The sequence below is a fragment of the Megascapheus bottae genome, chromosome 25, assembly GCF_031878675.1.
Source record: "Megascapheus bottae isolate mThoBot1 chromosome 25, mThoBot2.hap1, whole genome shotgun sequence".
NCBI classification, from domain to species: domain Eukaryota; kingdom Metazoa; phylum Chordata; class Mammalia; order Rodentia; family Geomyidae; genus Megascapheus; species Megascapheus bottae.
The window spans coordinates 4,130,031-4,154,020 of NC_143533.1; the positions used below are offsets into that span (position 1 = coordinate 4,130,031).

At 53.3% G+C, this 23,990-nt stretch overlaps 2 protein-coding genes across 2 annotated transcripts in view; one reads left to right on the forward strand and one right to left on the reverse strand.

The window, feature by feature from the left end:
• Window positions 1-12,339, forward strand: Rabep2 (rabaptin, RAB GTPase binding effector protein 2). Its single transcript, XM_090357888.1, has 13 exons — window positions 1-399; window positions 887-1,096; window positions 4,324-4,481; window positions 6,019-6,129; window positions 6,213-6,560; window positions 7,402-7,497; window positions 7,590-7,688; window positions 10,098-10,253; window positions 10,762-10,939; window positions 11,064-11,075; window positions 11,168-11,223; window positions 11,462-11,578; window positions 11,736-12,339. The coding sequence occupies exons 1-13, from the start codon at window positions 339-341 to the stop codon at window positions 11,835-11,837; spliced, it is 1,704 nt and encodes a 567-aa protein (XP_090214014.1). The 5' UTR covers window positions 1-338; the 3' UTR covers window positions 11,838-12,339.
• Window positions 12,292-23,990, reverse strand: part of Atp2a1 (ATPase sarcoplasmic/endoplasmic reticulum Ca2+ transporting 1) — a 16,070-nt gene continuing 4,371 nt past the window's right edge. The window contains exons 6-22 of the mRNA XM_090357889.1: window positions 23,131-23,211; window positions 22,384-22,469; window positions 21,684-21,981; window positions 21,423-21,589; window positions 19,399-19,487; window positions 19,070-19,172; window positions 18,747-18,878; window positions 15,960-16,085; window positions 15,619-15,837; window positions 14,694-15,029; window positions 14,310-14,530; window positions 14,024-14,226; window positions 13,838-13,923; window positions 13,617-13,750; window positions 13,412-13,529; window positions 13,198-13,315; window positions 12,292-12,503 (exon numbers count right to left, since the gene is read on the reverse strand). Of these exons, the coding sequence (XP_090214015.1) occupies window positions 12,478-12,503; window positions 13,198-13,315; window positions 13,412-13,529; window positions 13,617-13,750; window positions 13,838-13,923; window positions 14,024-14,226; window positions 14,310-14,530; window positions 14,694-15,029; window positions 15,619-15,837; window positions 15,960-16,085; window positions 18,747-18,878; window positions 19,070-19,172; window positions 19,399-19,487; window positions 21,423-21,589; window positions 21,684-21,981; window positions 22,384-22,469; window positions 23,131-23,211 (2,543 nt within the window). The 3' untranslated portion in view covers window positions 12,292-12,477. The remainder of the gene's footprint in view (window positions 12,504-13,197; window positions 13,316-13,411; window positions 13,530-13,616; window positions 13,751-13,837; window positions 13,924-14,023; window positions 14,227-14,309; window positions 14,531-14,693; window positions 15,030-15,618; window positions 15,838-15,959; window positions 16,086-18,746; window positions 18,879-19,069; window positions 19,173-19,398; window positions 19,488-21,422; window positions 21,590-21,683; window positions 21,982-22,383; window positions 22,470-23,130; window positions 23,212-23,990) is intronic.

Here is a 23,990-nt window from a genome sequence, read left to right on the forward strand (position 1 = left end):
GCTCCCGGAGGAGCAGGGAGGGAGGGCGAGCTCGCGTTCCGTGCTCCCCACCCGAGGTCTCCGCGGAGGTGTCGTGGGATCGGAGCCTCCGGGGACGCGGAGCCAAGCCAGGAAGAGCTCAGCACCGGCCCCGGCGTCCGCACAGTCCGGGAGAGGCGTGGACTCGGAGCCGAGGCTCAGGATCCACTCGGGAACTTCCGGAGGCGCTCGGCCGTCCGCAGCTTCGGAGCCCGGCCGAGCCGGAAACAGCCGAGCGGGTCCGGAAACAGCCGACAGGACCCGGAAGCGGGCCGCGCCGTCATCAGGGAGTGCGGAAATCCGCCGTTTGAGCTGAGGTGATGGCGGCAGCTGCGCCCGAGGCTCCGGGAGAGGACCGGCGACTGAGACGGCCGAGGAGTGGTACGCCGGGGCGGGTCCGTGCACGCGGGGCGGGGGGGCGGCTGGACCTGAGGCGGGTTCCAGCTCCGCAGCTGGCGAGTGGAGGAGATAAGGGGGGGGAATCCAGGGGAAAGAGGCGGGGCACGCCGGCGAAGGGGGAGAGGAGGCGGGGCCTCAGCCGCAGGAGTAAGGGGCGGAGCTTGAAGCCCAAGGGATGAAATGGGTGAGGCGGGAAGGGGCGGGGACGCCAGAAGGGAGGGTTCGCGAGCGAGGAAAGGCGATTGGCTAAGCCGAAGGAGGGGGCGGGCTAAAGAGAATATAAAGCCGAGTATGGCGGGAAAGAGTTGAGGGGGCGGGGCCAGGGGAGAGAGGCGGGGCCAGGGGAGAGGGCGGGGCCAGGGTCTGTGAAAGAGTTGTGAGACTTGCTGATTTTGCCGATTCGATGACTAGGGTGTTAGGAATAAGGGAAGTAATGGGATCTAGAGGCTCTGATTCCTGTCCTTCACAGCACTGGACCCCCCGCTCCAGGAGGGGTCAAAGATTGAAGGTAAATCAGGTGAGCTCTGCCGGCTTCGGGCTGAGCTGGCAGGTGCGCTGGCAGAAATGGAGACCATGAAGGCTGTGGCAGAAGTGAGCGAGAGCACGAAGGCCGAAGCAGTGGCTGCAGTACAGCGGCAGTGCCAAGAAGAGGTGGCTTCGCTGCAAGCCATCCTGAAAGGTGAGAGGGGAGGGTCTCCTCCAGACGTGCTGTCAGCCCGTAGAGGGAGTACAGGACAAGAAAGGAGTCAGGTAGGTAATGAACTGGAGTTAGGGGTTCCCTCCTCCAATTTGCATAGAGACACTCTATATCATGTCAGCAGCTGTCAGTTACAGCTAAGTTTAGCTCCCACCCTCTACCTGTTTCCTTGCTCTCTCATTTCTTGTCTTTCACTGATGACTGATCAACCCTGAAGATGAGCAAGAAACTTCTTAGTTCCCCGAACCAGCCACAATTTAGTCTGGGCTGCAGAGTCAACCTCAGGCCTAGCCTAACGCTCTGGTTTCCTTCCTTTCCCTGCATGCACCTCCCTCCTCCTTCTTCTACTTTATGGCCTCTCTGCTTGGGAAATACCAACTCCCCTGACCCCAGATCCTCAGCTTCTTTTTCCTGTTTCCTGCCCACTTCTCTAAGCAAAGGCCAGAGTTTCTAAAGCAGATGGCAGTCCCGTCCCTGCTGTTGAGCTCTCCAGGATTACTGTCCCCCCCTCACAGCCTCTGAGTGTGATCTTGACATTGGCTTCCAGAGTAAACTACCTAAAACTCCCATCCCACCATGGCTTTTCCCCTATAACAACTGCTCCTGCCTCCAGACTTCTCTAGGACTGTTTATCACACTGTCAGGTGTCCACATACTTGTACAATATAGTCATCTACATATGACTTCTTACCCTTAATATTTATTTTTATTGTTATTTATTTTTGCCAGCCCTGGGTTGAACTTAGGGCCTGAGCACTGTCCTTGGACTTTCTCAAGGCTAGAGCTCTACCACTTGAGCCACAGAACCACTTCTGGCTTTTGTCTATGTATATGTACTGAGGAATCAAACCCAGGTCTTTGTGCATGCTAGGCAAGCACTTTACTACTAGCCCAATAATATATATACTCCCAGCCCCAATAATATATATTTTAAGTAGATCTGTGTGTGTGTGTGTGTGTGTGTACATGCTAGTACTTGTCCTCAACTCAAAGCCTGGGCACTGGAGCTCTACCACTTGAACCACAGCTCTACTTCAGGCTTTCTGGTAGTTAATTGGAGATGGGAATCTCATGGAATTGCCTGCTTGGGCTAGCTTAAAATTGAAATCATGAGATCTCAGCCTCCTCAGTAGCTAAGATTACAGAAGTGAGCTACTAGCTAAGTGTTTTATGAATGTAATCTTTGTGACAAAGTATGAGTTAGAAATAATTATCCACCTCCATTTTACAAAGAAACCTCTGAGGACCAAAGAGCTATAAAAATAAGTTATAAGGTTTACTCTAAAAGCTGGTGGCTTTCTCTTGAAATCCTAGCAACTCAGAAGGCTGAGATCTGAGGATAACTGTTCAAAGCCAAGCCTGGGCAATAAAGTCTATGAGACTTTTTGTTATCTCCAATTAGCCACCAGAAAACTGGAAGTAGCTCACTGTGTGCAATGTGGCTTGAAGTGGTAAAGTGGTAAAGAGCTCAGTAACAGTGCCTAGGCTCTGAGTCCAAACCCAAACACTGACCAAAAGCAAATTTATTTTTCTGGGAAAGTACTGGGATCTTAACTCAGGGACTTGTGTTGATAGGCTTGTCTTTACTATTTGAACAATACCTCCAAGTCTTTTTTGTTTTAATTGTTTTTGGAGGGAAAATACGTTGTTTTTGTTTTTGTTTTTGTTTTTTAATCAGTCGTGGGGCTTGAAGTCAAGGTCTGGGCACTGTCCCTGAGCCATTTTGTGCTCAGGACTAGAACTCTGCCACTTAAGCCACAGCATCATTTCCAGATTGCTCTGAGTAGTTTATTAGTGATAAAGAGTTTCATAGACTTTTCTACTCAGGCTGGCTTCAAACCATGATCCTCAGATCTCAGCCTCCTGAGGAGCTAAGATTACAGCCATGAGCCACCAGTACCTGGCTACAAATTATTTTTTTAGACAGCTTAAGTAGTTATACAAAGGGATTTCAATTCAACATGAATACAACAAATCTTGATCAGTGTTGCTTTAGTTACTTTCTGGATAATGTCTTCTGTTTTTTATTTATTTATTTATTTATTTATTTATTTATTTATTTATTTTGTCTAGGGCTGGCCTTAGTATGCACTGCCATGCTTTGCCTAGATTTGAACCCATGCTTTTAGATTTGAACCCAGGCAGCCTATCAATGGAAACTGTCCATCTGACTTTAGTATGTTAAGACAAACATTTGCACAAACACCAAAATATTCATGTTCCATCCAACATCACCTCTACCTGCTGCTGATAGGTAAGATGAATTCCAAACCTCATGTCCTGGCATTGAAGGCCTTGGGAACTACTGTCACTCTCTTTACCCTTCTCGGCGCCTCTTAGGTACTTGCTTGGGCTTGTACACTTTTCTCATGACACTATGCCCGGATGAATCAGCTACTTTCCCACCTTAAGGACTGCTGATGATAGTCCTGTTAGCCCTGCCTATTTCCTTCCCTATTTCACGTCTAGCTAGCGCCCTCTCCTGACCCACCTGGCAGAACAGGGCTCCCAGAAGGATCTACAGCTGGGGATTCTCCTCCACTGCATCCTCACTCATGCCCTGGTGTTTTCTGTGTGTGGTGAACCTCTGAATTTCCAGAGCCTGCAGCAATAATTGTATTATCAAATGCTGATTATTGCTGGTATATCTTAGTAGGAATAACCATCATGTCTTAAACTCTGTCATGCGATCAATTGGACAGTTTGTAAATCACCTTTTTCCAATGTTTCTACTGACTTTTGTTTCTACTGGGCACTGTCTCTGAACTTCATTTTGCTCAAGACTAGCTCTCTACTACTTAAGCCATAGCCTCACTTCCAGATTTTTTTGGGGGGGGGGTAGTTTATTGGAAATAAGAGACTCAGGGACTTTCCTGTGCAGGCTGGCTTCAACCTGTGATACTCAGATCTCTGAATAGCTAGGATTACAGGCATGAATCCCTAGCACCTGGTTCAGGGACCACTTCTTTGATAGAATTCACCTTAGAGACATATTGTGCAGCCAAACCCCTCCTATGTACCTGGACTGTCACGTTACCTCCATCCTTTTGAGTCATCTTGTAACAGCCTGGTATTCACTCACGTTCCCGAGTTGTCATCTCTGAGAAGCTGAGGGTTTGCCAGTGCCCTCTCCCAGCCCATGTGGCACCACTGCAGATCTGGTAGCAGGGAAAGGCAGTGCACCGAGCACCCACCCTTCCTGCCTACAGAGTCCATCAGCAGCTACGAGGCCCAGATTGCAGCCTTGAAGCAAGAGCGGCAGCAGCAGCAGCAGGACAGGGAGGAGAAGGAGCGGGAGTTAGGCCACCTCAAGCAGCTGCTGGCCCGTGCCCATCCCCTGGACTCCTTGGAGAAGCAGATGGAAAAGGTAGGTTGCCCTCCCCTCCCCCCCAACAGCATTTGCAGTGAGGAAAGGGGGCATCTTATTGTCCATTACTGGTGGAACACAGTTCTACTATGTAACCAGGTACTTGAGAAGGACTTGGTTTGCCCTTTGTCCTCCAAAAGCAAGGTTAGACATAGAGGTGCCAGGGGCTCAGTATGCCTGTTCTCCCCTGACTGCTCTGTGTGAAGACTGGGGGGGGGGGGGGGCGCGGTATATTACACAGGTCCATTGCACAGATGGGTAAGAAAGGTCCAGTGATTCTCCAGCCTTTGCAATGAAAAAGGAACACAGTTGAGATTTTAAAACTCTAGGCAGTGTGATTCTAAAGTTTGTGTTCTTTGTTATTGTTCTGGTACTGGGTCTCAAATTCAGGATTTCACCTCTCACTTGACTTTTTCTGCTTAGTGCTGGTACTTCCTCACTTGAGCCACACCTCCACGGCCCAGCTCTCTGTTGGCTAATTGGAGAAAAGAGTCTCGTGGACTTTTCTTCCCAAGCTGGCTTGGAACAGTGATCCTCAGATCTCAGCCTCCTGAGCAGCTAGGATTACAGGCATGAGCCACCAGCATCCAGCTCCATGAGACTTTTATCTCTAACCATCAAAAAGCAGGAAGTGGAGCTGTGGCTCAAGTAGTAGAACACTAGCCAAAAAAAAAGAAAAGAAAAGCTCAGGGACAGCACCCAGGCCCTGAGTTCAAGCCCTGGTAATATTACAAAAATGAAAAGGCAGAAATCAAAATAGGGGTCCAAGAAAGGAGAGGCTTCCTCTCCACATTCCTGCTCTTGGTTGTTGTACTGCAAGGGTCCTTCCTTTCCCTGGATGGCAAATGAAGGGGCGTGGCTCAGGCACAGCCCCTCTGGAGCCCCGGAAAGAGCAGTAGTCTGGAGCTCCTTCTGGAGTCACCATGTGTTCATAGAACAAATTCCCGGACTTGAAGTAGACCCGGCTCTCTCTCTGTACACTTGGGGGTTAAATGAGCTTGTGTAGGAGTCTCAGTGACTCAAGGGGTGGAAGCAGCGTGGGGCGGTGGCAGGTAGAGAATGACTAGCAGTTTCTTGCCTCTGGGACCTGGGTGGATGGGGGATTGGTTTGGCATTGACTCTGTGAGTTAGAGGAGCCAAGGGGAGAGGTCCAGAGACTGTTGACTCTGCAAGTTCAACAGGTTCCCAAGTTTAGAAAGAGACAGAAAGAAAATGGTCAGCCTTTTCCTTATGACCTGAATGAGGAAGATGAGGATTGGTGGTGGGTGATTGAAAATTTAGCTTTGCACGCGCACACGCGCACACACACACACACACACACACACAGGTTGAATGGTATGGAAGAAAGGTATGGTTTGTAAGAGGGCAAGAGCCACAGGAGACAAAACCCTTTCCTGACTTTGGCCCTGGAGCAAGGCCCACCAGCCCTAAAACTGGGTCAGTCAAAAAGTCCAGGAAGGTTCCGAGAGCTGTGGGGCTGAGGGAAAGCCCAGGCAGCCTTGAGGGTCTGGGTCATTGCCCACCCCATCCTTCTCAGGCCCACGAGGACTCAGAGAAGCTGCGGGAGATCGTCCTGCCCATGGAGCAGGAGATCCAGGAGCTGAAGACGAAGCTGCTGAAGGCGGAGGAGCTGATCCAGGAGATCCAGGTGAGGGGGAGCCCCCGGGGTGCCAAGGGGAAGAGGGCACCCCAGTACGCTGCCCTCAGCCTCTTCCCTGCATCATTCCCTAGAGACGCCCCCGGCCACCCTCTGCCCTACATAGCTCTGCAGAGTCGCTACCCCTGTCCCGAAACCCATCTCCCCCACTGGAACCTCTGGAAGAGCTGAGCGGAGATGGGGGTCCCGCAGCCGAGGCCTTCGCCCACAACTGTGATGACAGCGCGTCCATCACCTCCTTCTCCCTGGGCGGGGCCGGCAGCAGCGCCTCCCTGCCCCGTGGACGCCAGGGCCTGAGCCCAGAGCAGGAGGAGACGGCCTCTCTGGTGTCTACTGGCACCCTGGTCCCTGAGGGCATCTACCTGCCCCCTCCTGGGTACCAGCTGGTGCCAGACACTCAGTGGGAACAGCTGCAGGTGGAGGTGCGTGGACTGGGCAAGGAGCTTGTGGGCATCCAGCCTTCCCTGGATGAGTCTAGAGCCAGTGCTAGAGCAAGAGCCGGGTGCCAGGGCAGGAGAGCAGTGCTCTCAGGGGAGGAAGAGGGGTACAGACATAGACTTGAGAGGCAGTGTCATGGGGTGAGATGCCCACAGCAGAACTGGAAAGGCAAGGGCACGGGGGTAAAGAGCATACCTAACATGTGAGGCCCTGGATACAGTCCCAGCTCCACCACAAAGAAAATGGAAGAGGTGAGAAAAACTGGCAAAATGAGAGACCAGCAGAGATTGGGGCTGAGACCTGGATGGGGGAAAGAGGCGTTTTGAGGGAGAGAGGGCAGTTCTAGGATTTGAAACTCAGGGCCTCTTGCTTGCTAGGCAGGGGGCGCTATCACAGCTCCATGTCTGCCTTTTTTTTCTGGTTAAGTGGAGGTAAACGTCTCATGTACTTTTCTGCTGGGCTGGCTTCAATCCTCAATCCTCAGATTTCAGCCTCCCGAGTCGCTGCAATGCCACCAGCATCTGGCTCGTGTGGTAGAATTTTGCTTAGGCATTCAAGATTGTGGTTCATTTCCCAGTACTATCAAGAGAAAGAGACTTAAAGTGAGAGGTAGAGACAAGAGCAGGAGGTGGTAAGGAGACAAGAGGAGCTGTGGACTTGACACCCACTTTGGAAGGGAGCCTGGGCAGGGCTTGCGATTGCCTGTTGTGGTAATGAAGGTGACACTCCACACTCCTGGCAAACAATGCAGGCCTCATGGCATAGCCACCCTTGGGGGGGCGGGGGCAGGTGGAACCTGGAGACTGAAGCACAGGTTTGTGGCAGGGGCGGCAGCTGCAGAAAGACCTGGAAGCTGTCAGCCGGCAGCGGGATGAGCTGCAGGAGGGCCTGCGGCGGAGTAACGAGGACTGTGCCAAACAGGTGAGTCCAGCTCTGCTCCAGCCCCTGCCTGGCCTCTGGCCGCCTGCTGCCCCTTCGGGTCCGCTGATCTCCCTGCCTCCTTCCATCCCTAGATGCAGGTTCTCCTGGCCCAGGTCCAGAACTCAGAGCAGCTGCTCCGGACCCTGCAGGGCACCGTGAGCCAGGCCCAGGAGCGCGTGCAGCTGCAGATGGTGAGGGCCTGGTGGGCTGGGGGGGGGGGGGTATCTGGGGAGGCCCAGGACGCTTCAAGGCTCTTGCCCCTCCTCCCCGCTGCTCTGGCTTCCCTCTGGTAATAATGCCTGGTAGGTAAAGGGTTTGAGGATCGTCTGATTTCATTTTATTTTTGTGGGGGTAGAGTTTGTCAGGTAGGTGCATTTATCACTGGGCCATACCGCCAGCCCTTTTAACTTTATTTTTCAGATAGGGTCTTGCACTTGTTTTCCCAGGGCCTGCCTCAGACCACAGTCCTCCTACCTACTGCCTCCCTGTAGCTGTTATCACAGGTATATTCCACCACACCCAGCTTGTTGGTTGAAAAGGGTGTCACTGTAGTGTTTTTCTTGGACTAGGCACAAACCTGGCCTCCCATATAGCTGAGACTGCAGTCATAAGCCACCATCCTTATCCGAGCTGTGTGTTCTTGAATCAACTCGTGATCATGGGATTTCTGCCTCACGGTCTGTAAAACTGAAATAATGGGCCTTAGTTTGCAGGTACTCACCAAGGCCAGGGAAGAGGGCTTACTGAGTAAAGAGGGTCTTTCTTTCTTCTTTCTTTCTTTCTTTTTTTTTTTTTGTGGGTCATGGGGTTGAAGTTGACCTGGGCACTGGCCCTAAGCTCTTCAGCTCAAGGCGGTATCCTTGAGCCAAGCCCCACTTCCGGTTTTCTAGAGGTTAATTAGAGATAGAAGTCTCAGGTTCTTTTTTTTTTTTTTTTTCTATGTATGTGGTACTGAGGAATTGAACCTGGGTCTTCGTGCATGCTAGGCAAGCACTCTACCACTAGGCCAAACTCCTAGCCCCAGTCTCAGGTTCTTTTGTGCGTGGGCTGGCTTTGAACCTTGATCCTCAGATCTCAGCCACCTGAGTAGCTAAGATTACAGGTGTGAGCCACCATTCCTGGTAAGAGGGCCTTTTGTGAGGCTGGGAGCCTGGCAAACTAAGGATGTATGGGAAAGGGGCTACCATCCCATAATGATACTGTTCTTGCCTGGGGGTGTGGGCTCCAAAGAAGCTAGCTGTTCTGATACTTCAAAGAAAACAGAAATCTAGATTATGGATGTATTGTATCCTTACTTATTTTTGTTTTTATTTTTGTGTCGGTCCTGGGGCTTGAATTGAAGGACTGGGTGCTACCTCTGAGTTTTTTGTTTTGCTCAAGGCTAGCATTCTACCACTTGAGCCCCAGTACCGCCACCATCCTTTTGGTGGTTAATTTGAAGATAAGAGCCTCATAGCTCTTATCTGCCTGAGCTGGCTCTGGTCCTCAGAGCTCAGCTTCCTCAGTAGTTAGAATTACAGGCATTGAAAAAAACATAACAAAACAAACAAAAAAAACCTTTCAGGGCCTGGAGCCAGGCCTAGTTAGTGGTAGAGTGCTCACCTAACATGCATGAAGCCCTAGGTTTGATTCCTCCATATCACATACACAGAAAAAGCCACAAGTGGCACTGTGGCTCAGGTGACAGAGCACTAGCCTTGAGCAAAAAGTGTTCAAGGACAGTGCTCAGGCCCTGAGTTCAAGACCCAGGACTCACACACACACACACACACACACACACACACACACACACACAAAACCATACCTTTCAGTACTGTTTTTTTTTTTTTTTTTTTTTTTTGCCAGTCCTGGAGCTTGAACTCAGGGACTGGTTTATACCTCTAGTTCTGCTTTTTGCTGGTTGTTTTGAAGTGGAATGTAGCAAACTTTTCTGCCCAAGCTGATTTTAAGCTGTGGTCCTCCAGATCTTGACCTCCTGAATAGCTGCGATTACAGTTGTGAGCCACAGGCACCTGGCTTGCTTCCTGATCTGAAAGTTCACAATTACTTTTAGCCTTAAACAAAGCATATTGCCAAGCATGGCGGTCCATGCCTGTAATCCCAGTACTTACATGGCTCCAGTAGGAAGATTGTGAGTTCCAGGCCAGCCTTGACTACATGGTGAGATCTTGTCTTAAAAGTAAGAGCAGTGAACCAGAAGGCTGAGATCTGAAGATTGAGTTTCAGAGTCTGGGCAGAAAAGTCCATGTGATGCCTATCTCCAATTAACCACCCCAAAAAGCCAAAAGTTAGAGCTATGGCTCCAATGATAGAGTGCCAGCCTTGAGTGAAAAAGCTAAATAGGGGCATGAGGCCCTGAATTCCAAGTAATGATATCAAACACCAGTACTGGCACACACACACACACACACCACAAATTAGATAAAAATACAGCGTGCAGGCACAAGATGAGATGCTACATGGAGTGTAGCTCGTGGGACCAGAGACAGTAAAGTAGACCTGCACGCCAGGGCTTGCCTTCTGGGACAGCGTCTGGCAGGGGTTCAGGGGTAGGGCTTGGAGACTATTCCTCAATGTCTTGTTTTACTCCCCATCCCCAGGCAGAGCTGGCCACCTCCCACAAGTGCCTGAGCCATGAGGTGAAGCGGCTACATGAAGAAAACCAAGGGCTTCGGGCTGAGCAGCTGCCATCCGCAGCCCACCAGGGCCTAGAGCAGCGCCAGGGCGAGGAGGAGGCACTGCCCAGCTCTGTGCAGGCAAGTGGGATGTGGACCCCAAAAGCCAGGGGCCACCTTGTTCTTCCTCTCCAGGAAGAAGACAGCAAGGCCTGGGACCAAAGGCCTGAGTGACTGTAGTACTGTGCTGCCTTAGCCGACACAGTGACTCTTCCCTAAGACTCGGTTGGTTTCTTCATGTGGGCAGTGGAAGGGTGCCGTTTCCAGTGTTAGCGTGCGGTGAGAGCTGACCCACTGCTTGATGCCAAGGAGGCAGCGATTCAGTTTGCTCTTACTTTTGCAATGCTGGGGGAGAACCTAACACCTGGACCATGTCACTTAGCCACAGCCCCAGTCCTGGACTTGCTTTGTTTTATTTTGAAACAGGATCTCCCTGTGTAGTCCAGGCAGGCTTCAAACTCACCACCCAAAAGCCGGAAGTGGTGCTGTGGCTCAAGTGGTAGAATGTTAGCCTTGAGCAAAAAGCAGCTCAGGCCCCCTTCCCTCTTCTGCCCTGTGCCCAGCTGGTCGGTCACCCATGTTCCTGCAGGAGCTGCAGCAGCTGGTACAGCGCACACGGCAGGGGGCGTGGGCCCGACAGCAGGCCCAGGAGCACGAGGCTGAGCGCCTGCGCATCGAGATCGTGACACTCCGAGAGGCGCTGGAGGAGGAGACGGCTGCCAAGGCCAGCCTGGAGGGGCAGCTGAGGGTGCAACGGGAAGAGGCAGGTGAGGAAAGTGGTGACAAGGGAAGAGGGACCCTGACCTCCTGCAGGATCTGCCTGGGCCCGGGTGTAGGCAGCAGGCTGGGAGCCGAGCAGAAGCAGCCTTGACCTTTCTCTTTCTCCTGCAGAGGTGCTGGAGGGTGAGTAGGGGCTGGCACGCTGCCTAGGCCGGGCTGTGGTAGGGAGAGAGATGGTGTGGACCTGATTCCAGCTCCTTCGCCTGACTTCCCAGCCTCCCTGTGCAGCCTGAGGACCGAGGTAGAGCGGCTCCAGCAGGAGCACCACAAGGTGAGGTTGAGCCCAACTCCTGGCCCTAGGTGAGAAGGGACCGGGCAGCCGTACACAGGTGACCCCCGTGGGCCCTCACCCTGCCCTACCCATCTCCCTCGAGCCAGGCAGCAGCTGGACAGAGGAGATAGTCGGGTGGTGTCGAGGGCAGCCATGTGGGGGGTCTCTCACTGTGTTGGTCACCCTCCCTTCTGGCCCCAGGCGAGTCTGGCTCTAGCTCACCGTCCTGTCCCTGCAGACCCAGCTCACGGACCTCCTCTCCGAGCAGAGGGCTAAGACGCTGCGGCTGCAGGCAGAGCTGGAGACCAGTGAGCAGGTGCAGAGGGACTTTGTGCGGCTTTCCCAGGCCCTCCAGGTATACAGCCCAGCCCCTCCCACCACACTGCCATGGCTTCCGGTGACCCCAGTGCTGGTGACGTGGCCCTGTCTGCCGTTTAGTATGTCCATGGTCCGGGGATGCCCTTCACAGGCCCAGCGGCCACAGCGCGCCTGCCTCCCTCGCCCACCCCTAGGTGCGCCTGGAGCGGATCCGCCAGGCCGAGACTCTGGAGCAAGTTCGAAGCATCATGGATGAGGCTCCCTTGAGGGATGTCAGGGACATCAAGGACACCTGAGGGGTCCGGCCAGAAGCCACTCGTCCCTGTCCCCTCCCACCCTCGGGAGGACCATGCTCCTCCTCGCGGACCCCTAGGGTCTGGACTGTGGGGCTCAGGATGCAGTCCGCCCTCTCTAGGCCTGGGGTCCAGTGCTGGGGTGGAGATGCACCACCCAGCGCCCTTCCCGGGATGACACCCGAGTGGGGGCCCAGCCCCCTCCCAGCACCAAAGGTGCAGGCTGAGGCCTGCGACTTTCTGGCTGCCATGCTGCCTCCTGGACCCGCCCACCCTCCCCTCCCTGCCCTGCCAGGGGGTCCAGGCTCTGTCTCTTGCTCTTGCGGCCAGCCCAGCACACGGTGGCTGCCAGCGCTCCAGCATCAGCAGTCCTCCAGCCACTTCCTGGACCGCATGACACTAAGGCGCTTGCCCACTGGCCTGGCACAGGCCCAAGACATGAACGGAGGCGAGGCCATTATTTTTTCTGTCATTTATTTTCAATAAATAAGCAGCTCAGTCGGTCGCCCCTGAAGCCCCACGGGTTTGGGGGGGTTTCCAAGTTTTAGGGGGAGGGCAGGGGTTGGGGCAAGAAGATGGGGAGGGTGTGCCACCACTCTGGAGGGAGGTGTCACTGTCGGGTGGGGAGGGGCAGGGGGGCTGGTTACTTCCTTCTTTCATCTTCTGGATCTGAAAGGAGAGAGGGAAGGGATGAAGCCAAGGGCCAGGAGGGAGAGGCGCTGCCTTCTGGTGCAGGGCAGCTCAGCTCACTCACCTGGAGGTACTGGCCCAGCCACCATACTCACTGAGTCCCAGGCCCCAGCCCACCCCAGCCACTGCAGCTTCCGCAGCAGAGACCCCCAGAGCCAGCCAGCGCGCTCAGCGCAGCGCAGCGCAGCAGTAGTGGCGCCTGCAGGCGGCCAGGTCTGCCCCCCAGCGGGCAGCGGGCGGCCAGGACCCAGAGGTACTGGTGCCCGCGCTGAGGGCAGCTTTGTGTAGCTCTGTGAAAGCGCGGGGCAGCGGCCACGGCTCGAGTGGGAACCGTGGGAGAGCGCGAGCGACCGCAGGGGCTGGGAGCGAGCGGCAGGGCAGAGCAGCTGGGCAGAGAGGGGCAATACCTGTGACACGGTTCAAGGACATGGAGGGGTGGTTATCCTACGGCCAGAGAGGACAGAGAGAGGCCATTATCAAGGGGGTGGTGGCCAGGACAGTGACCTGACCAGGTACAATGGCGTGGGGACCGGGCCTGGGCTACGCCTCCCTGGGGACACTGGTCCCACCAGGGCCAAGAACTTAACCACTGAAACAGGGCGCGCATGCGCGGCATGGAGGGCAGGGCTGGGCTCAGGCCCCGGCTGAGGGGTCCGCAGCGGGGCGCACTTACCCTCCAGGTAGTTCCGAGCAATGAACTTGAGGACCTCGTCCAGCCCAATGACTGGAAGAGAGATCTTGAGGACCATGAGCCACTGGGTTACGTCCAGAGCCCGGAGCTTGAAGATCATCTGCAGGGGGGGACAACAGCCGTGAGGGAGGACAGCTTCCTCCTGGGACCCCTCCTTCCTCCCCATCAGAGCAGAGGGCCGGCTGCCATGGCTCACGGGCAGGGGGTCGACGTAGAGAATGAGGAAGTGGAGGGACATGGACAGGCAGATGGAGCCCATCAGCCAGATGTTCACCCAGGGCGGCATCCGCAGCAGAGACTGGTTCTCAGACAGGCTGTGTGTGGACGGGAGAGGGCACAGTGAGGAGGCAGGGAGGCGGAGGGCAGGGCAGGGGTCAGCGCAGGGCCAGTGGGCAGGCTACCTGTTGAGTGCATTGCACATCTCAATGGTGACCAACACGGACAAGGCCATGGTCATGGGCTCGGGGGCCTCAAAGACCTCGCAGTCCAGGCCTTCAAAGTCGGGGTTGTCCTCGGCGCACTGCATAAAGTGAGTCTGCGAGGGGGGGGGGACGAGGGTCTGAGATCCCAGGCACGCCTCTTGGCCCCCCCTCTTGCTGCCCACCCGCCGCCCCCCTCCTACCAGCTGGCTGTAGGTGACGCGAGGCCCATCCTCTGCGTACAGGAACCACCAGGCGGCCGCTCCTACCGTGGCGGCGCCCACGTAGCCTGTGGCAGGGAGAGGAGGGCAGTGGAGATGAGGGTTGCCACAGCTGGATGACCAAGGACAGCCCTGGGGGGAAGGGCTGTGAGGTTCCCTCCTGCTCACCCCCAATGGCCATGTAGCGGAAGAAGAGCCAGCCACTGATGAGGGGCTCCTTAGGGCTCCGGGGCGGCCGGTCCATGATGTCCAGGTCTGGTGGATTGAAGCCCAGGGCGGTGGCCGGGAGGCCGTCAGTCACCAAGTTCACCCACAAGAGCTGCACAGGGATGAGGGCTTCGGGCAGCCCCAGGGCGGCGGTGAGGAAGATGCTGCAGGAGGGAGGTGGTCACATGTCAGCCCGGGCCTCCCACCCCCAGCCCAAGAGCCCTCACCTCAGCCCCGCGCCACTCACCACACCACCTCGCCCACGTTGGAGGAGATGAGGTAGCGGATGAACTGCTTCATGTTGTTGTAGATGGCTCGGCCCTCTTCCACCGCCGCCACGATGGTGGAGAAGTTGTCGTCGGCCAGCACCATCTCGGAGGCTGTCTTGGCCACAGCGGTGCCAGATCCCATGGCAATGCCAATCTCAGCCTTCTTCAGGGCAGGGGCATCATTGACGCCGTCCCCTGTCTGGAGGAGGAGGAGATAGGCTCAGGGCCTGCACACACACCTCCCTCCTGGGGCCTCTCTCTGCAGTCAGAGTCCTCCCTGCACTCCTGCCACCAGTGCTCCACAAGGGTCATGTGGACAATCGGAGGCCTCCCCACCCCGGGGACCCCGCCTGGCTCTTCACCATGGCTGTGATTTCATCGAAGGACTGCAGATACTCCACGATCTTGGACTTGTGGGAGGGCTCCACGCGGGCGAAGCAGCAGGCGCGTCTGCAGGCATCCCGCTGCTCAGCCAGGGGCAGGTCGTCAAACTCGCGGCCAGTGTAGGCACGGTCTGTCACCTCCTCGTTCTCAGAAAAGATGCCAATTCTCCGGCAGATGGCAATGGCCGTGCCCTTGTTATCTCCGGTGATCATGATCACTCTGATCCCGGCATCTCGGCACAGCTGAATAGAGCCTGTCACCTCCTTGCGGGGAGGATCCAGCATGCCCACAACACCAACGAATGTCAGGTCCATCTGGGGAGACAACAGGCCATGGAAGGTCAGAGAGCTTGGGCCAGGAGCCCGGACGGAAGCACAAAGGGAGACTGACTGGGAGATGTTGGGAAACTGAGGTTTGCAGGGCTGGGATAGAGCGCATGCGCTGAGTCCACACAAAACCCTGGCTTCTATCTCCAGCACCACAAATAAAAATTAAGTAGCACTGGCCAGGTGATGGCTAAAGCTTTCTCAAATCTCCTGTGATTTTTTTTTTGGGGGGGGTGGGGAGGTGGGGATCTGTACTACAGAGTCATATTGTGTGTGTGTGTGTGTGTGTGTGTGTGTGTGTGTGTGTTACTGAAGCTTAAACCCAAGCGCTTAAGAGCTGTCACTATGGCATGTTTACTTAAGGCTGGTGCCCTACCATTTGAATCACATCTCCACTTCTGCCATTTGTCTGGTTTGTTGGAGATAAAGAGTCTCATGGATTTTCCTGCCCAGGCTGGCTTCTATCCTCAATCGTCAGATCTCAGCCCTCCTGAGGAGCTAACCCCACCAGCCCCTGGCTGTAGCCATCAGTCTCTTCCCAAGCTCCGGGACAACAACAGGTGTCTCCACTGCTCACCTCGTATTCCATGAATCTGGCGGAGTCATCCAAGATCATCTCCTCCCGCTTAGGGGGCGTGTCACGGGTGGCCAGGGCCAGGCAGCGCAGTGTGTCCCGGCCCGTGCCCCACTCCTTAATCACCGCCATGATCTTCTCCTTTACTGGGCCCGTCAGTGGTACCCGGGTAGTACCCACTCGCACGTAGTTGCAGCGGTCAATAACGCCCTCAGGGGCACCCTAAGAAACCAGCACAGCATGACGGGGATCACCTGCCTGCCTCTCTCGGGGTGCGGGCATAGGAGAGGTTTCTAGGATTAGGAGGAAGGGAGAGGGGGCACAGGCACATCCTGAGTGCTGACCTTGACAAACATCTTATTGCCTACAGCAGCTCTGGAGGACTTGGCTGGAGAGCAATAGACAGACATGGACTTCCTGTCTCGGGAGAACTCCAGTGTGAATTCCTTCTTCATCAGCTGACGGATCACCTGGGGGTGGGGGAGAGACCGGAGTCCTTACAACAGTCTGGAGGTCAGAGCAGACGCCCAAGCCATGGCCAATGTGAAAGCTAAGCCTGGTTCCCATAGCACATGGGGAGAAGATTCCAGTGTTCCTGCTGCCACCATGTTTACAAGATCTTCTGCTTTTTACTTTTAGTTTTTGTGCTACCCAGGGCTGAACTCAAGACCTCAAACGTGCTAGGCAAGAGTTGTGCCAGTGAGTCACCTCCTCTCTCCCTTCCCAAGTCTCTAAAGCACAACAGACAATATATATATATATATATATGGTCATCTTTCTTCCCAGCAGAATTTATAGTGAGGACAGAAACCACAATCTGTGCAGTCCCCATGGCACAAGGGAGCAATATTACATGAGGAAACGTGGCCAGAATGACTAAAAAACTCAATTTCCCATTTTCACCTTGATTTACTTTTAATTAATTTCAATGCAAATAATCTTATGTGATGTCAGTGCCTGACACATAGTAAAGTGTCCCACCAGGCCCTATGGCTCACATCTGGAATCCTAGCAACTCAGGAGGCTGAGATCTAAGGATCACAGTTCAAAGCCAGCCCAGGCAGGAGAGTCTCTGGTACTCTAATCTCCAGTTAACCATCAGAAAACCCAAACTGATGCTGTGGCTCAAAGTGATAGAGCACTAGCCTTGAGTGAAAAAGCTGAGAGACTGTCCAAGCCCTAAGTTCAAGCCCCAGGACTGGTAAAATAATAATAATAATAATAATAATAATAATAATAATAATAGAGTAACAGCTTTGTTTTTCCCCATTAAATATTCATGATACATGAATATTTTGCCACAGGAAAAATAAAAATTTTAGAACAAATTTTATGTTCATGTTATTTGTAATTTTGGGAAATTAACCCTCTCAGTAAATATTTAGTTTGGTTTCCTTTTTTGTTAGATTAAATAAAGCAATAATAAACATCTTGCTCATATTAAAAAGAAAATTAAAAAAAAAGCTGGGCGCCGTGGCTCATGCCTGTAATCCTAGCTACTCAGGAGGCTGAGATCTGAGGATCATGGTTCAAAGCCAGCCCATGCACTAAAAAGTCCATGAGACTTGGAGCCAGGAGTTTGGCCTAGTGGTAGAGTGCTTGCCTAGCATGCACGAAGACCAGGGTTTGACTCCTCAGTACCACATACATAGAAAAAAGGCTGGACGTGGTACTATGGCACCAAGTGGTAGAGCTCTAGCCTTGAGAAAATCCAAGGACAGTGCTCAAGCCCTGTGCCCAAGCCCAGGACTGACAAAGAAAGAAAGAAAGAGAGAGAGAGAGAGAGAGAGAGAGAGAGAGAGAGAGAGAGAGAGAGAGAGAGAGAGAGAGAGAGAGAAGAAATTAAGAAAGAAAAAGAAAGGGAAGAAAGGGAAGGAAGGAAGGAGAGAAAGAAAGATGTATGCTATGGCTCACACTTGTACACCTAGCTATTCAGGAGGCAGAAAATAGGGGGACTGTAGTTCAAGGGAGACTCCATCTGAAGAGAAGAAGCTGGCTGTGATGGTGAACATTTGTCATTTCAACTGTGATAATAAGTATAATAATAAGACCACTGTTCAGGCTGGCCCAAGCCAAAGCAAGCCCCTAGTTCAAAAATAATAAAAACAAAAAAGTGCTAGATGCATAGCTCAACAATAGAGTGCCAGCCTAGCTGGTAGTGCATGTTTGTAATGCATGAAAGGTTGAGGCAGGAGAATCATAAGTTCTAGACCAATGCAGGTCTTGCTCTCTATATAGTAATACAGAGAGCAAGACTCTGTCTCACAAAACAAGAGCTCAGAGTGAGCATAGCATAATTGGTATTGCTTGATATCAGTGGCTCACACCCATAATACTAGCTACTCAGGAAGTTGAGAGCTGAAGATGGTGGTTCAAAGCCAGCCTGGCCAGAAAAGTCACTAGGAGATTCTCATCTCCAGTGAATTACCAGAATGTCAGAAGAGCAAAAGAACTCAGAGACACCTAGGCCCTGAGTTCAGGCTTCACAGACAAAAGAAAAAGGAAGGGAGGAAAGAAGGAAGGAAGGAAGGAAGGAAGGAAGGAAGGAAAGGAGGGAGGGAGGGAAAGAAGGGAAGAGAAAACCTGTAAGGCTCCATCTCCATCTCTACAAGGCACATATCCACCAAAAAGCAGGGCTGGAGATATGGCTCAAGTGATAGAGCACCAGCCATGAGCCTCAAGCAAGTCAAGCAAGCGTGAAATCCTGAGTTCAAATCTCAGTACTAGACAATAGGAGGAAGACAAATTGCCTTTGTCTATCTGAAGCAGACAGGCCCCACCCCTGGGGGCAGCAGCCACACACCCCTGGCTCTGAACTAGGACTGGAATCTGAACCAACAAGTGTGCTGTAGAGACAAGGAGATCAAAAACCTTAGGGCCATCCCAGGATGTGTCACTGGGTCCATCTCTGCCCGTCCCAGGGTCAGACACAACCGGAAGAAGCAATCATGGGCACAAGAGTCTGCAACCAAACTGTGGGAGCAGTGGGTGCCCCCCAAGTCCTCCTGCCCCAGACTAGCTTTACCCACACGAATCAGGGTCCTGGCGGGAGCCCGGACCTTGCCCGCTGGGGAAGCGGATCCTGGCAGGGTGCAGTGAAGTGAAGGGCCGGGGCAGACACTCCGACTCACCGAGTTGCAGGCGTTTGCCCTCTCCACCTTGGAGAGGCTTCGCACTTCCGTGTTAAACACGTTCATCTTCTCCACCAGGGTGGTGAGCGCGGTCTCGGTGGCCTCCCCAACCTTCTCATAGACACCTTTGGTCTGAGATGGGCAGAGGAGGGGGAGGCAGTGGGTGGACCGGTCCGGGACCCTGGCTCCCAGCCCAAGCCCACTTCCACAGAGCGAGAAAGCAGCCAACAGCTCCCCTCTCCCCCTCCTTCCTCCTGGTGCTGGTGAGGGCGCTAAGGGAAGGGAAGAAGACACTTTGTGGGGATCAGGGGTGGGGGGGTTACCTCATTAAAGTCCAAGGAGGAGTCATTGCACAGGGCACAGATGGTAGCCAGCTCCACCAGCCCGTCATACTGCCCTGCCCGGACTGGCTTATCATTCTTCAGGCTGGTGGTGGACGGGCAGGGAGGAAGGCAGGAGAGAGATGGCGGAAAAGAAGATGAGTTTGCAGAGGGGGCATAAGCAAGGAGACCAGGAAGTAGAGAGAACCAGGTTGGGAAATGCAAGGGGAGAGAAGCAGGAAAGGAAAGCTAGCCAGGGCCCGGGATGGGAGGAGTGGAGGGTAGGGGACATACGAGGTGCCAAGAGGAGGGGAGGCGCGTGGGTAACTTACACCTCGCCCTCAGGAGCGTAAGTGGAACCAGTGATGGAGAATTCATTGAGCGAGCACGAGTCGCCCTCCACCTTGTCGACAATGAACATCTGTAGCGGGAGGAGGGGACAGAGGCAGATGTTTGCCTCAGGAACTTGTGTCCATTCCCTGCCCCCGCCAGCCAGGCCCTCCTTCCTCCCTGCCTTCCCTCTCCCCTGCCTCCAGCCACCATTCTAAACACCAAACCAGACTGAGACTTCTTCAGTCTGGTGACTCAGCTCTGTAACTGTAGCTACTCTGAAGGCTGAGATCTGAGAATCATGATTTGAAGCCAGCCTGGACACACATACACATACATACACCACATTAATATTACATATGATCATATATATATATATGTATATCAGATAAATGTATCCGTGATACATAGGTAGATACATAGCTATCAGAGAAGTGGTCGAATGCCTGGGATCTGAAATAAAGAACAAATGAGGACCTTTGGCTTAAAAAATACTGTTCAAACTGAGTATTGGAGACTTGTTTCTATGTTTCCAGCTACTGAGATAGCTATGATCTGAAGGATCATAATTCAGAGACCAGCAAAAAGCAGAGCTGGAGGTATGGCTCAAGTGGTAGTATACAATCTAAACGAGCAAGCTGAATAAACATGAAAGCCTGTGGTCAAACCCCAAAACTACCAAAATAATTAAACTAATAAAAATATTGTTCAGGGCTAGGAGAGTGGCATAGTGGTAGAGTGTTTGCCTAACATGCATGAAGGCCTGGGTTTGATTCCTCAGTATCACAGAAAAAGCCGGAAGTAGTGCTGTGGCTCAAGTGGTAGAGCACTAGTCTTGAGAAAGCTCAAGGACAGTGCCCAGGTCCAGGAATGGCTGGCTTTGAACCACAATCCTCAGATCTCAGCCTCCTGAGTAGCTATGATTACAGGCATGAGCCACAAGTGCCTGGCATTCACAAAATTTTCTTGAGACTCCATCTCAACATAAAAAGCTGGATGTGATGTCATGCAGACTGTTATATCCGCTAAAGTAGAATCACAGATAGGAGGACGACAGTCCAGGCTAACCTGGGGTAAAAGGAAGATCTATCTCAAAATCAAATCAAAACAAAACAAAAGACCAGAGCAAAAAGGGCTGAGGGTTTAGCTCAGCTGGTAAAGCTCATACTTAGCAAGCATAAAGTCCTGAGTTCAAATCTGTAACACCAATACTACTACTAATAATAATTAATAAATATAAATAAATAGAATAAAAAGATAAATAAATAAATAAAAAGAAATGCTATCCATAATAGGACCTTTCTGGAAAGTTGTAGGCAGGAATAAGGGGACCCACAGACTTGAGTCTGAAAGCAAGTTCCGAATACAGACACACACACACACACACACACACACACACACACGCATACAAATTGCTATCTGAGCTAAACTCCTGGGCACAAGCAATCTGTTTACAAAGTCAGCTTTCTGAGTAGCCTGGATTACAGGCATGTACAACACACAGCTCTCCTTCCTAGAAACTGTATCTTCCAGCAAATCGCTGAATCCTCCAGAGCTTCAGGAAAGCAGGGTTGAGGCCAGGAGTTTGGCCTAGTGGTACAGTGCTTGCCTAGCATGCACAAAGACCCAGGTTCGATTCCTTGGTCCACATATACATAGAAAAAGCCAGAAATAGTACTGCGGCTCAAGTAGTAGAGCTCTAGCCTTGAGAAAGTCCAAGGATAGTGCTCAGGTCCTGAGTTCAAGGCCTAGGTCTGGCAAAAAAAAGGGATGGTTAATAAAATCAACCTCCCCTGCCCCACCACCAATGGCCTCTATAGAAGATGGGAGCTAGCAATGTCTAGGATAGGGACAGTGGCTCTCACAAGGCTGGCTAATCCTCTGCAATGCTGCTCAGATGGCACTGTATCTGCCCTTTGTCCAGGACGAAAAGCCACCAGTGGTGAAGGACTGAGCTCATGCTTGGAGGACTGGCTTCCTCCGAAAGGCGAGGCTCTGCCTGGCTATGCCATCTGCTGCCCCTGACCTTGCAGACAGACATCTGGTTGGTGGTGAGAGTGCCTGTTTTGTCCGAGCAGATGACAGAGGTACAGCCCAGGGTCTCCACAGAAGGCAAACTCCTCACGATGGCGTTCTTCTTGGCCATCCTGCGGGTACCCAGGGCCAGGCAGGTGGTAATGACGGCAGGGAGACCTGCAGAGAGAGAGGACATGCTGCGAATGGAGCATCACCAGGGCAGAGGTCCTCCGCCCTGGGGCCATGGAAGGCGAAGGAAAGCCGATCCTACCTTCTGGAATGGCCGCCACAGCCAGGGCCACGGCAATCTTGAAGTAGTAGATGGCTCCTCGGAACCAGGAGCCTCCATGGACGGGATCGTTGAAGTGGCCAATGTTGATGAGCCACACGGCCACGCAGATGAGGGAGATGACCTTGGAGAGCTGCTCTCCGAACTCATCGAGCTTCTGCTGCAGAGGGGTTTTGTCCTGCTCGGTAGCAGCCATCTGGTCTCGGATCTTACCAATCTCAGTGCTTACCCCGGTGGTGGCTACGATGCCCAAGGCTTTGCCAGCTGCGATGTTGGTACCCTGGGGAGGCAGGGGAAAAGGAAGGTTCAGGCAAGTGAGGACCCCCCCCCACCCTGCTCTACCCCTCCTGAGCTGATGGCCTGTTTTGTTTTGGTTTTTTTTGGTTGGTCGTGGGCCTCGATGCTGTTCCTGAGCTCTTCAGCTCAAGGCTAGCGATCTACCACACTGAACCACAGGGTCACTTCTGGTTTTCTGGTGATTCATTGGAGATAAGAATCTCACAGTCTTAGGAGCCCGAGCTGGCTTTGAACTGCGATCTTTAGATCTCCGCCTCCTGAGTAGCTAGGATTACAGGTATGAGCCACCAGTACCCAGCTGAGGGCCTTCTCATGCTACCAAGTTCCTCTCCCAAGCCAGGGGCGTCTAGCTTGACAGTCTGACAGCTGGCCTTGGATTACTCACCGAGAAAAGCATGTTCTTCTTGTCCTGGTTGACAGCTCGGGGGTCGGGGACAGGGTCGGTGTGCTTGATGACAGACACCGACTCACCTGTGGAGAAAGGGACCAAGGAGCCTTCAGATGACGTCCCCACCACTTTCCTGACTTCCTGCACCTAAGTCCCTCCCTCCTCTGCAGGATGGGGCCTACCTGGTAAGGAACCAAACCACCCATGCAGGAGGAAGTCCTACCGCTGGAGCAAGCTGCTCCAGGCAAGTGGGAAATCATCACGTTTCGAGTTAAGACCCTGGCCCCAGCCCTCTGCTGCCCACCAGTGGGCATGGGGGGCATCGCTCTTCTGAGAATGGGCAGTGGCTCAGGAACCTGTCTGGACCAGCCTTGCCTCATCTGCTGGAATCTTGAGAAATGTCCACTACTCTGCTTTCTCCATCCCAGGGGCGCCACAGAGACAGCCACGTTACGGCACGAATGCAAACCTTCTATGTCTTTCCCAGCATCCCCTGCTCCTCTCTTGAGGAGTCCAGGGGGATCCTAGAGGAAGGTTTGTTGTCTGGGTGTGTGTGGCTCAATGGTCACATGGAGAGCGAGCACATCTCCTCTCCCGTCTCCTAGTGAGTTCAGTGGCCGCTGACGCTGCTCCCACAGAACCGTCAGTGGGTTGTGGGTTGTTCTTCGTGTCCCTGGCATCTCCTTCCTTTGCCTGGCCACCCGGTTCCACCCCCTCTGAGTCCTCCCACTTAGGCCAGCACACCTGTGAGGATGGACTGGTCAACCCGCAGGGTGGTAGATTTGATGGATAAAATGCGGATGTCTGCAGGGACTTTGTCCCCCACTGTAGAGAGAGCAGAGAAGAGCAGGGTCCGTTGGAAAAGGAGCTTTCTTTCTACAACCCCCCATCTAGATCTGACTCCCTCACCTCCCCCTCCTCCAGGTCCCAGAGTGTGTGCTCTGAGCTTACGTGGGGCCCTCAGCGTGCGAGCCTGCTGCCTCCACTAGCACCCCAAAACCCCCACAGAGAAAAACACTCCACCTGTCCCCCTAATGAATGCTGTCAGTGCATGTAGGGAGCTTCCCAGAATTCCTGGTATATAATACATGCTCATTAAACAACCCCTGACCAACAGGGGAGAAAAATGAAGGAAGATCTAGCTACAAAATCAAGAAGGGAAAATAGGGGTGGAAAAAGAAAAGCAAGAGAAGAACTCAGAAATCAGAATGAGGCAGGGAGAATGGTGGCAAGGATTATGTGGCGGGGCGGGGTGGGGGGGCAGGACAAAGGTTGGGGCTGAGAAAAATCAAGGAGTATGAAGCCAGATAGGATACTTGGGGGGCGGGGACACAGAGAAAAGGGAGGTAAGAAGTGGCCACAGAGGGGTGGTTGCCTCTAGAAGATGCCCTGCTACCCTCAGAAGTTTTGGGGGGAACCAAACGCTGGCCAGGGCCTCTGCCTAATGTTGCTCTGGTCCCACTGGTAATGGGGTTCATCCTTTTCCTGTCCTCTAAGGTCCCCTCTCCTGCACCAGAGGAAGCAGAAGGAGGAGGGAGGAGGTAGACCATGGGGTTAGGTGGACACGCTGTCACCAAAGCTCAAGGGATTATTTATAGACATTC